The sequence below is a fragment of the Spea bombifrons genome, chromosome 3, assembly GCF_027358695.1.
Source record: "Spea bombifrons isolate aSpeBom1 chromosome 3, aSpeBom1.2.pri, whole genome shotgun sequence".
Lineage (NCBI taxonomy): Eukaryota > Metazoa > Chordata > Amphibia > Anura > Pelobatidae > Spea > Spea bombifrons.
The window spans coordinates 91,261,885-91,275,183 of record NC_071089.1 but is presented as its reverse complement, the minus strand read 5'-3'; the positions used below and the strand labels follow the sequence as shown (position 1 = coordinate 91,275,183).

The 13,299-nt window shown below is 35.0% G+C and overlaps 1 protein-coding gene across 1 annotated transcript in view; it reads right to left on the bottom strand.

The window, feature by feature from the left end:
• Nucleotides 1-13,299, bottom strand: part of SI (sucrase-isomaltase) — a 76,049-nt gene that overhangs the window by 27,847 nt on the left and 34,903 nt on the right. Inside the window, exons 32-44 of the mRNA XM_053459041.1 lie at nucleotides 12,620-12,748; nucleotides 11,974-12,084; nucleotides 11,441-11,503; nucleotides 10,188-10,304; nucleotides 9,240-9,324; nucleotides 7,962-8,100; nucleotides 7,520-7,653; nucleotides 6,690-6,724; nucleotides 6,472-6,588; nucleotides 3,172-3,320; nucleotides 2,785-2,869; nucleotides 2,401-2,457; nucleotides 1,587-1,711 (exon numbers count right to left, since the gene is read on the bottom strand). Of these exons, the coding sequence (XP_053315016.1) occupies nucleotides 1,587-1,711; nucleotides 2,401-2,457; nucleotides 2,785-2,869; nucleotides 3,172-3,320; nucleotides 6,472-6,588; nucleotides 6,690-6,724; nucleotides 7,520-7,653; nucleotides 7,962-8,100; nucleotides 9,240-9,324; nucleotides 10,188-10,304; nucleotides 11,441-11,503; nucleotides 11,974-12,084; nucleotides 12,620-12,748 (1,346 nt within the window). The remainder of the gene's footprint in view (nucleotides 1-1,586; nucleotides 1,712-2,400; nucleotides 2,458-2,784; nucleotides 2,870-3,171; nucleotides 3,321-6,471; nucleotides 6,589-6,689; nucleotides 6,725-7,519; nucleotides 7,654-7,961; nucleotides 8,101-9,239; nucleotides 9,325-10,187; nucleotides 10,305-11,440; nucleotides 11,504-11,973; nucleotides 12,085-12,619; nucleotides 12,749-13,299) is intronic.

Below are 13,299 nucleotides of genomic sequence, written 5' to 3'. Positions count from 1 at the left end.
CGGCAGATGTTTGGACGAGGAGACAGAGCTGGCTGGTTCGAGATGAGAGAAAGGCAACAGTGACTCAAATAACCACTCGTTACAACCAAGGTATCTGAATGCACAACATGTCGAACCTTACAGCAGCAGAAGACCACACCGGGTGCCACTCCTGTCAGCTAAAAACAGGAAACTGAGGCTACAATTTGCACAGGCTCAGCAGAATTGGACAGTGGAAGACTGGAAGAACATTGAGTGATCTGATGAGTCTCGATTCCAGCTGCGACATTCCGATGGCGGGGTCAGACTTTGGCATAAGCAACATGAAAGCATGGATCCATCCTGCCTTGTATCAACAGTTCAGGCTGGTGGTGGTGACGTAATGGTGTGGGGACATTTTCTTGGCACACTTTGGGCCCCTTAGTACCAATTTAATGTTTCCAGCACCTTGTAGAAAGTATGCCACAAAGAATAAAGGCAGTTCTGAAGGCATAAGGGGGTCCAACCCGGTACTAGCAATGTCTACCTAATAAAGTGGTCAGTAAAGTGAGTGTACATAGCCATCTAGAATAACAGGTGATTTTGGTAGCATTTACAAACCGACTTCTTTGGATGCTACTTTTATACAGTCCATTTTAGGAAAATATATATTGCAGATTGTGTCCATAGAACATTATTGTTCTTGTCATTGATAGCCAAATGTTTTGGGACACTTTATTATTGGGTCTCGAGCTTGGGTTTGCCCCATGGGCAGAATGGTTCCATCCCTTCCCACTCTGTGTGTGCAACTGACCATTATAAAATGGTATGGACTTCATCAAAAATGAGAACCCCGTACAGTGTAAGCTGGTTAGCTGATGTAGAATCAGCCCTGACCCTAGAGTTTCTAGTGCCACAGGCAAACTATGTCGTTGGTGTTTACATTCATCTTGGCACCAAAGCATTAACCTAGGCTGTCTATAAGGAGGGGGTGGGCCTACAAGCTGAAAAAGTGATACTTTCAAACGGACAATGTATGTATTGGTATAATACTACATGAAGAAGCGGAATTTCCTTATGTATTATCTATATTTGTTTGGGAAATGCCATTGTATATGTTTCTTTTTTGTTTTTCAAGTTTAGTAATGAAAAAAATACCATTTTATAAAACTGTATGACGTAGAGCAGCGGGATGCCCATCTTTGTATATTAGTGTATTGTCCACTATATTTTATATTGAACAATTCAATCTGTATACATAAAAATATACTCTATATATTTTATTTCAAATTGCATCCTATGGTGACTCTAACTGCAAATAGCATGATTTCTTTGTTTGCAAGAACACTCAGTACTGTTCAGCAATCGGTTTATTATATAGAAAATATGATTGTAGCCTTTTCTCTGCATACTCTCCTGTCTTTAGCTTTCAAATTACACACATATTATGTTGATGTTATGGTTATTATTATTATTATAACACAAATACATTTATATATTTTGTATATTTTTCGCTTAGAGGGGACTACAGTAGTCTATGTGATCAGAGTTGCATGGAATATGAAAATCAAACAGCATATATATAGAAGGGTTTTAAAACATATTTTTCATTTAAGATAAGTATTCACCTGTGATGTGTATTTATGCCAGGTTCTTGCATTGGTAAAATATAGCCACCACGAACATGAAGGTTTATATGTTCAAGAGGTGCAGGCAGCTCAACCCATTTTCCTGTCTCGTTAACTTTAACACCCTAAAGATAAAATAATTTCATTGACCACATTTAATTACCACCACATCACTTCATTTCTTCTTTGACAGCTGCCAAATTACTATGTACATAATTGATAAGCTACCAAAAAACTGTATTTGGCTAAATGGTTTTGATACTTGCTATACAACAGAAAACAGTTAGAATAAAATAGGGAAACAAGAAAATATCTATTCCTGAAAATTGTACATATAAGGATGGAAAAAATACATTATTATACATATTACTATTATTAGTTTTATTAGTATTATCTCAACAAAAATATTATAAAATATTATAAAACATGCAACACTCCTAAAATAAAACTATTGCTGTTATACAAATAAAATATATCTAATTTATATTATTTAACCTATGTGTCAATTTTTATGACTTATAGCTATATATATAAATGTATATATTTTTATTATTATTTTTTTTTATTTATTATACTTATGCGTGGTGTTATCACCATGGCCAGGGGTGGACTTGCATGGGAAAAGAGGGGCATTTGGTCTCAGTCCTGTCATGATTCTCCAACTTGGGCTGATCCACTGTCTAACTGTCTTAATGACAAGGTTGTGTCAAAGAGGGGAAATCTTAGTGCCTAAATGCAAGCTACCCTGTACTCACATGTAGTTGTGCTACTTAAACCACTGGTAGCATAGAAAAGACATTGAAAGCGTACTCACCGTGTGAAAATCATACCAAACGGTATTTGGAAAATATGTCTGTACAGTTCTTGCATTCTATGATTAATGAGAAACATGCATTAAAGCATCATATGCCATGCTTTTACATTTATATCACATAGAAGAAAATTGTGTTAAGGAAAATTATGGTACAAATTGGTGCAAAATGTATAGAGTTTTGAATAATAAACAAATATCTATCTCCAAATCTCTATATCCATTGCCAATCAATTCATAATTAATTTTGTTGACTTTCTTTGTAAAAGCTGGTCCTATCTCTTTTGTAGGAAAAAAAAATACACATTCTCGGATTGGCTAAATTACTTACATCTATGGTATATAAAATGAATATATTGATTAATACAGAAGTATAAAAATACTCACCTCTTCAAGCACAGGGGTTATCATGAATGCTGATCCCCACAGAAACTGCTTGTAAATATCCCATGTTTCCTTATCCTCAATGAATCTTAAAATAAGAAATGCAATTCATTTAGTTATTGCAGCATGGTTCTCATTTACCTGCTAATTGTATGAAGTAGATTTCCCCACACACATATATATATATATATATATATATATATATATATATATATATAACATTTAATTTGTGAAAACTTGAAATGTTTCAATGAGTTGTAATGTAATGTGTGGAATATCAACAAAATGTTGGAATATGGATAGGAATGGTACCGTTAACACAATAAATGACATGCTAAACATTTGCAAATGCATGTTATAATAAATGATGGTACGAAGATAATTACTTACTCATGTAATAAAGGTCGAATAACAGTGGAACCTTTGGTGTGTGCTTCAAACAATAAGGTGTACAGGTATGGTAAGAGAGAATATCTAATATTCAGGACATCCCTTGACAGCTTTTTAAATGCGTCATCAAAGCTTACAGGATCTTGTTTCTAAAACAAAAGAGAGAGGCTACATTTAATAATTTCTCTACGTCAGCATTTTTAACCATTAGTTATTTTCAGTGGCGTCGCTACAGGGGGGCAAGGGGGGGCAATTGCAGTATTAATTAGTCCCAGTCAGGTGCTAACGACGGCACCATGCCGTCACTAGCATTACCTTACCTTGATGGAGGTCTGTGGATCTCCATCACCACCTACCCCGGCGATCTGCCCCTCAAACTGAAGGGCATCACCGGAGCCACCTGATCTGCCCGGTGACGTCTCGCGCAATGACGCGATGACGTCACCGCGCAACTTTATTAACAACTGACAATTGTCAGTTAAAGAGGTATGGGGGGCATGCTGCTTAGATGCCTGTATCTCAGGCATCTAAGCAGCTACATACCCCCAACATATACCGTTGGAAAGGTAATCGACTCACCTTTCCAACGGTATATAGATTGTAAAAAAAGAATAAAAAATATTAAGTTAAAAAAATAAAAATGTAAAAAAAATGATTTATTTAAACAAAGTAGTTTAACCTTTAAAAAAAAAAAAAGTTTAAGTATTCTAGCTAAATGATCACTGTGGTAGCCAATGTTACCACAGCGATCATATAGCTATAAAAAGTCACATTCCCTTTTTAAAAATGGCCGATACTAATTTTTAATCCTATGATCCCTTTGATCATGGGGTTAAATTTAGCCAACGGTAGAGGGAGGCAATTTTTGAAATCCTGATGAACTGCAAATATTATTAAAATCAGCCATTTAGCCTGTGCGGTACGTGAGTAACCATATCATCCCTGGAGCGCCTTGCATTTTTACTGCAAAACTTATTTTTGCTGTAAAAGTGATTTTTTTTTCTCCCTTTACCATCATTTCTTTGGGATTGTAAGGGGAAAGAATGGTGTGTGCGTCTGTGAGTGAATGTATTTAAAGTATGGTGTGTGCTTCTGCGAGTGAATGGAGATATGAAAGGCGTGTGAATGGTCAGTAATTAGGGTTGAAGCCTTGACGTGGCATTACTGCTCACGTAGGAAGTTAAATTATGGCACAAAAAGTACACATTTGCAAAAACGACATCCCTTGGCGCATCAAATTAGGGGCTGCATGTGTTTCTAGTACAAACCTGGAGTGCGCAAGACACAAATGAACATGTCGCTATGGATAGAAAAAACATATTTTCTAGCCAAAGCGACATATTCCATCATTATTTGTGCACTCAACTTTTGTCCTAGAAATACATGTAGCCCCTCATTTGAAGCTCCAAGGGGTGTAGTTTCTTAAAATGGATGAATTGTCTGAATGAGGGAGAGCATGAGTTAATATGTGGATGAATTGTCTGAATGAGGGAGAGCATGAGTTAATATGTGGATGAATTGTCTGAATGAGGGAGAGCATGAGTTAATATGTGGATGAATTGTCTGAATGAGGAAGAGCATGCGTTAATATGTGGATGATTTGTCTGAATGAGGGAGAGCATGAGTTAATGTGATTGTGCGTATCATAGATGTATAATTGTGGAAGGGCAAAGATGGCACTACCAGGATGTTTGAGCCTTGGGGACCAAGATGGCACAGGCAGGGTGTATATGGGACAAAGATGGCAAATCGTATGTGTGTTATCTGGGTGTGCAACCTGTGATCTATCCCTGTAATTTAGGGGGTTTTAAATATACCATTAATGCCGTGTTTTCCAATTGATCTATACCTGCAAAGCTGGGTTTCTGTGTTATTCTGTAGATCCATATCTGCTATGCTATGTTTCCATACATTATTTATGTATACCTGCAAATACAGGGTTTGTATGTCTTGTTCAGTTGATTAATACCTGCAATGCTGTTTCCATGTATTTATTTGATCTATACCTGCGATGCTACGTTTCATATATTATTATTGTATACCTGCAAATACAGGATTTGTATGTTTGATTCTGTTTATTTGATATATACCTTCAGTGCTGAGATCACAAGTGAATTTCAATTGATCTATACATGCAAAGCTGGGTTTGTGTGTTAATGTGTTGATCTATACAATAATTATAGTTTATTATATATAATTAGTTTACATGAATTAATATTTACTAGTAAAACTTTTTTCCTATAGGGTAGTCTTATATTCAGGCTTTTTGTTTTTTTCCTAAATTAATATTTTGATTTTGGGGGGTCGTCTTATAATCAGGGTCGTCTTATAATCGAGCAAATACGGTATATATATATATATATATATATATATATATGTGTGTGTGTGTGTGTTTTTTCAGTGGTATGATTTAATGGTGGAAATTATTAATGCCCCCCCAGTTTGACTGTGGTATCTTGTGTGCCCCCCCTATATATTGTTTCTAGAGTCGCCACTGGTTATTTTATGATGTATGACAGAATTTGAATTATTCATTTTCAACATGTCTGAGAAGAGCAACCATGCGCCAGAAGAATCCTCTAGCTTTAGACAGAACAAACCCCATGATGGCACATGAGAAAAGCTGTGCTTTAGAGATATATTCTTGCCATACCTGATAATGACTTTTTGTTTGGGGAATGTAGACCTTAAAGATGACCCCTTGAAGACGTCAGCATTTCCCCTCTTAAGAGGAGGGCCAAAAAGATCAGGAAAGGTTAATGCCTTGGAGGGTAGAAAGTAGCTACATATCCCTTTGGGGAGTGTGGTCCCAGAAGAAGATTAGGGACCCAGTGTTCCTTTTGTGGTCTTACAGAAGAACAGGAACCTTCTACTTTCTTCAGTGACATAGTAAAGCATGACACCTTGGACTTTTAACTTAAATCTCATCCGATCATGAGGCTGTCATGAAACACTGTCCTTATTCCAGCACCATTCAAGCTTATTCTACTGTGGCATCACTTTTTAAATAGGAATGTCTGTGCTGCAAATTGCACGATATGGATGGAATGTACAAAATAAAATGCCCATCCCTGTTTGATAAATATTTATTTTATTCATCTATAAATTTACTTACATACTTGCTTTTTGGGTTTAAAGTAATTTATCCCAAATTGACTTATGATATTAGGGAACTAATTAGACATCATATTTTAACTTACAGTAATCTAATATTACTATGGAAAAATGAAAAAATAACGATATTATTAATGTTAATTATGAGCTTAAGAAATTCTAACAAAGTAGATAAGTAAAACATACCATGTGTCCTTTGCCATTGTGATTTCTTGAATATGGGTAAAATGCTCCTAATTCCATCCACCTTGCACACAGTTCATATGTTGTGTCTTTGAAAAATCCACAAATGTCTGCTCCAGTCTAAATAAATAAATACATTTAAAAACATATAAACAAAATAAAAGACATACATTTAAACTTTTATATCTTATAAGTATAATAAATATTAAGCTGATGCTTACATATGATATTCCAAAAAGACTGAAATCCATCATGCCTGGAAAATAATAACATAAAAATGAATATATGGAATTTATCATTAAACAATGCATTGATGTAGCTTTATAGTAACAACTGCACATACTGTTCTGCATTTCTGTATATAATAAGTGTTTGGGTATAAGGGAGGAGTTAAAAGTTAACATAGCGTATCCCCGACTACTGGTTTGAATCAAAGTGGGACACGGAAATGTGATTAGAGCTAGGGCTAGAAGCGGAGCTTTGTGTTTACATTAAGTTTGAAGCAGACTCGAGGCATGTAAATTGATATCCTGGCAGGCCCTTTAATAAGTCATGGTTTGTCCACGATGAGCTGTGATTGAAATCTCGATTCTAAAGCTCATCGGGCCATCAGCGGGCCAATCTTCTGATTTCCCCAACTGGCCCATGATTATCACTTCCCACAAAAGCATGACGGTGGGGTATCACAGGGGTACAGTGCCTGAAAATCAGGTCTGGTTTGCACAAAACAGGACATTTGTCTTTCTTTGTAACCATCCTCTAAAGATTATCACTTTTTTTAGCAGGTATAGTTAGAAACATGACTATGGACAGGGCTTTACTGATACTTTTTATTGTGCCTATTAAAAATACACTCCCTGCTGTTTCCATGGACATAAGTAAACTACGCTTAAACTTGTGGATGGGTTGTGATATCCAGTCCACTTACTAACACAATTATTATACACACTATTGCATGTTCATAACAATTTATTTGCATTATTTAGTTTTTGTCATACACAATTCTTAAGTCACATGACACTGTGTAAAAAAAATCACAATCACTGCTCACCTATGATAGATTTGTCAATTTGGTTCCAGGCAGCAGTGTTATCACCAAGCCAATGTCCCACCCACTGTCCAGATGTTGGATATGTAGAACGACTGACAACAATACCACGCTCTCCAGTTACAGCATGTAAGGCACTAGGAGAAGTTTTAGAAAAAAATCAGACCAATGTAATTTCAATTTTCTATATAATATATGATTCTAATTGCATTAAAATTAGGTAGTGCTAATTGGTGTTTGCTAGGTAGTGGTACAGTCGAGTTACTGGGAAAAGATGTATTTCGCCAAGTGGGGTCAACCTCCAACACCTCCTGAAGCAAGTCATGCTTGTGAAGTACATGTTGGTGCAAGAACAAAGATTCTTTCTGAGAGAGGATCAATTGGAGATCAGTATTTTTTCACCCAACTCTAATAGTTACTAAGGGAAAAAGAAGAAATTACTTACTCATATGTTGGTTTGGAATGTGACCATCCGTATAGACTGTGGACATCATAATGCCTTACAGGAGTTCCATCTGGCAAGTACTGATGGCTGTCCATGCATAGAGTTTTATGTTTCAATCCCATATCTCTTGATTCCAAATCTAAAAACACAAACAAAATATAAACAGAATGAAGTTTACCATGTACAGTATGTTAAAATAATATAACTATGTGTTTAATGCAGAATGGTTCTGAATTATATATTGCATTGTATTATGTGACAAAACAAGGTAAAGTAACTATTTATTGACATCAACAATCTCTTAGTGATGTCCATATTTATTTGTATGTTCCTCATCTATCTTTTGTGGGAGTAAGTGTTTGTGATTAGAAGACAATGGAAGGTCATTTGATATTCACATATGCTTAAACATTTATGAGTATACTTAATTTCGATGAATTATAATAAACATGTCATCACATTTTTAGACCTTTTTGCATTTTATTTCCTACTGACAAGTTTGCAGATGGTAATAAATGACATTTTATGGTCATTTCAAGCAAGTGGTAGCGTAGTTCCAGTCAATGTAATACGTTAGCTTTTAACAGTGTTAAAAGTGATGTGGAACTGAACATCCTAGACCTTGTATCTGAATTCAAAGAGCGTTTTTATTAATCATTTCAGAGTAGCTATTGTCTAACCATCTTAACAGTCCTGAGTGACAAGTAAAGCATTCTTCCCTGTTACCTAGAGGAGGGCTGGCAAGGTGAGCAGGAAAGGCATTGCCTACTGGACTTCACTGATTTTCAGCCAGAAACATTTTTATGTGTTTTTGCTTTTCCTGATATAACTACCTGAGTGTCCGCTGTTCATGTTGACAGCATTTACTAAGTATATCCTTTTTGTGACCCTTTTAAAGTCTTTCAGGACTAGATTTTGTTCCTTGTGTATGTTGCCGGCCAAATGTGCTTTGGACCCATGTATAACTGCTTGTCCTTTGAGCTGAAAGATGCCAAGCACCCTTATATGTTAACAGTTATCGCTGTTTTCGGTGCAGTCTGCAGGAACTGGTCTCTAACACTTACCCCTTAATAGTCGATTCACTTAATCAGAGAGTTTTCAAATATGAATACAACAGCTATGTCTATTTATGATGCTAGCCAATATAATCAATTTAAATGGCATGCTGGATAGGATTTTTTAATGCTTAAAAATCTAAATATCACCCCCACAATATCCACACTACGAGGAATACATTGTAAATGTGTTAGCTAATGTAAAGAACATTAATGCTCTTACTTGGCATATATGGTGGGTTGTTCAGTGTTTCATTTTTGCAGCCATATACTGATCCATGTACAAAGCTGGCTGGTTCATTCATGTCCTATAGTGTCAGTGAAGTAAAATGTTATATAGTTAAACATTGTTGGTAACAGGTTTCAACAAGGTTGAAGAAAACTTTAGTCCAGTGTGCCGTAACTAAATAATTAACATAGGATATCAATTCACGCTTGCCTATGAGTTTTCGTTCCTTCTTCTATTTATTATTTCATACAACAGTGGTACTCTCTAACTACAGTGGGTGAGCTGGAACTGGGCTCAAAATCACGTGGTTTATGGACATTCTGCGCTCCTAGAAAAGCTAAGGGCTGCAGTGAGTAATGTTTCTTTATAGCTACAGATCTCTATACTCCTACTCCCTGCAAGAGCAGTACCCTGATCATTGAGATTTTCTTCTGTACATCCAAACTAGTTGGGTGCAGGACGTTAAGGCGAGATCTGTCCCAATACACCCCCATGGATCTTAAACATAGCCAGTGCAATGGAGTCCTAAAATATTAAAGGGCATTAGGATGCAGGGCCTCTTAACTACATCTCTAGAGCAGAGCCTTTAAAAGGAACAACCATGCAATTTTCTTTTGTAAAAACTCACCCAACCCTGCCAATCCTTATCTAATAAGGATCTGTGCTATTCAGTGTCTTTCTCCTCTGAAACACTGTGCTAGTTATAGGAAATTATACACATGTGGGGTTGGAATGACTTATGACATGGAACATTTGATGTAGTAACTCTATTATAAAGTCTCTCCAGCGCAGACTCAGATCTACACATATATTTTATGTTTCTACTGTTAATCTCTAAAAACACAGCTAAACACATATAAAAGTAGAGTTAATATCTCTCCCAAAATCTAAACTAATATTGTTCTATTTCTTATTAGTGAAGAAAAGAGCAAATATACTTACTATCCAAAGACCATCAAAACGAATATGTTTTTCACGGAATTCCTGAATTTCCCTATGCCACCACTTGGCTGTCCGTTCCAGGAAAAAATCCGGAAATGCAGCATGAGCTCTATATATCTAAATAAAATAAATGATGATGTTTTAAGTATTAATACCATGGGCTGTTTCTCAGTAATGTTGCAACATTGTCTTCATATACAGTGGTTATTTTGATTAAGTGCTGTTCAGTAAATTCACTTTGTCACTAGCTCTATTATTTGTCAAAAGTATGCTAGATATTAGTTACTTCTAAGGCGTTTTTCTTAGTTTTCATTAACTATTTATGATAAGGAAAAACCTATTCATTTTTTCTTTTTCCTGTCACGTTTGTAATTTAGTGCCCTAAAGACTAATACGCTATTTGTTTAAAGTTATATTACAGTATTGTGTCGAAATATATGGTGTATTAGCAGAGTCCCAAAGTAAATCAGAGCACTACACAATATTGAATTTTGCAAAGAACGTAACCCCTATGGTTGAGTCTAGTTGTTGTGTGAACATGATGCATAATAATGAATAAGTGTTAGTTAAGATACCTTAAGAAACCATATACCATCTATTTAAAAAAAGAAATCATAACCCCAGAAATTGGCCAAATTGCTAACTCTACTTGGTTTTAACAGTTGAAAAATGCATGATTTGTGATACAATGACCTGTCAAAAATCTAATTCTCAGGACTAGAATCTAGACAGGTTGCTAAAAAAACTAGTAATAAAAGCTATTGGAAAGTTAATGGAAACACCTGCACTTAAGTGTTTCAATGGGGTCCATAGAAAATTAGAGAATGTTAAATGTATACATCTTAGATTTTCTGAACAATCAAAAACCACATCCAGAAATTTGTAGAAAGGTCTAATCTCAACACTCAGCACTTGCTCAGAAGAGTCATAACAACCTTTACATTAGCAAAATTGATCCTTAAAGAATTTTTTATGATGTCCCAAGGACATATTGGTTTGATGTATATTGATAAGCGAGTATGAATGTGTAGCAGGGCTGCAGACAAAGACAGCTGTGTCCTTGAGTGGTAATCATTGTCAGGCTGTCATACTTGTATTTTAATGCATACCCTGTATCAGAGGCATTATATATATATATATATATATATATATATATATATATTAAAAAATCATATTTATCTTAATTAAAATCATCTTAATAATAATAAAAATAATAATAATTAATACAATAATCATGTTTAGTTAGTACTTACCTCTACTTGTGTATCCCAATCCAATGATTCATCAACAGTTACATTAGGTAAATCTGGCCATACCTATAAATAATCAAATGTTTTACCATAGATATATTGGTGAATACAGCGCTGAGACATTATACTGAAATAAATATAGGATATCTGAATTCAAAGAAGCACACAACAAAGCATGTCAAATTATGAAATGCAACTTGCTGTTGAGTATCACTCAAGTGTGATATAGGCTACGGGGTCCCTCTTTGTGTGTATATTTAAAAAAAAACAGACATTTTTGGAATGCTGATTGTGTTGGGGATGCTAATATCTGCTCACAATTACTCTGCTTATGTGAATATCATATATAACAATGTAGCCTTGCAGGCAAACCCTTTGTAGTACTGTGGACTTAATGGATATCACCCTAATGGTTTGCACCCATGCAGTTCTTGTGGTGGGATTACAAACTGTTCTAGATGCATTTAGTACAAACAGTGAAATATAGAATTTGTAAAAACAATATATCATCTTTGTGGATGTTCCAGCCATTATACCTTTCCCCAAACGATTCCGCTCTGGTCTTCCCATTTGATAAATACATCATCTTCAACACCCCTTGTAAAGGCTGGATAGGGTTTGGTTTCATTTCCTGCAATGGCTGGATCCTGCAAAAACACCCCAAAAAAGCTAATTCAGATAAAAATGAATTTTACAGTTATGGTACTATGCACAAAATACACAAAATGGTAGTTGAGGAGATGCAAATGTTTGTTATGAAAGTATAAAAATTAAGAAGACCAATGACATACCAATCCTACTTATTAAGGTGACGTATCATAGTTTGTATTTTGTTTGTTTGTTTTGTTCTCCTTTTTCATATAGTTTAAAGCTGACAATAATTGAACACAGTAATATAATGCTACACTAGGAGACATCTATGGAGGATCGATTAAAAATAAACAACACTTGTACTCTATTGTTTTATTATTATTATTTTACCAAGGTTAACTTGACCAAAAGTTGAAATCTGTGTTAATTTTAACTACACAATTTTTGGACATCATCCACAAAAAATCTCCAGGTCTTTAGCTAAATGAAGTTTATTAAAACATAATTTTCGATAATAGGTTTTTGTCAGATTACTACATACAGTAGTAACTGTATTTTTTCCATGGGATTTTCAACGGAGTCTATACTCACCAGCAAAATTATGAATCTCATTCCTTCTGATCTTATTTTGTCAACTAGAGCCGGTAGTCCAGTAAAGTTGGGACTTAGAGTGAAATCCATTTGTCTTTCCATGTGGTCAATGTCAGCATATTGTACGTCCTATAGCAAATAGCAACAAATCCCAATTCACTATATAACTGGTACTGTTGCCATTTAGAATCTCTAAGGGGTACCATTTTATTGTGTCAATGATGTTAATACAAATTACAATGTTTTTTTAAACAGTTCATGGAAATACTGCACACATATCACATTTTTATAATATTGAAAAATGTGACTATATTTGTTTTAACATGATTTTTTTAAAAAGGGGATAATGTGGGGTGATATTAATACAACCAAAATGACCTTACACAACAAAACCTCAATGCAATTTGGAAGATTGATTAATCCACATATATTACCTAAACATATTAAAGAATATTTTAACCAAACAGCTAGTGATTTGTAAAAGTGTCACAGGCATGGATACAAGGGGGAAAATTCTATATAGTACAATTTAACCAAATTATCAGTGACTTATTGACAGCATTGTTCACACCACAAAAAGGACTTTTGTGAACAATTAGAAGCAAATATAAATCCTACCTACAAATATTAGGTTTGTGTAGCCAAAAAACAAACAAAATTAACTGCCGCATCCAAACTTG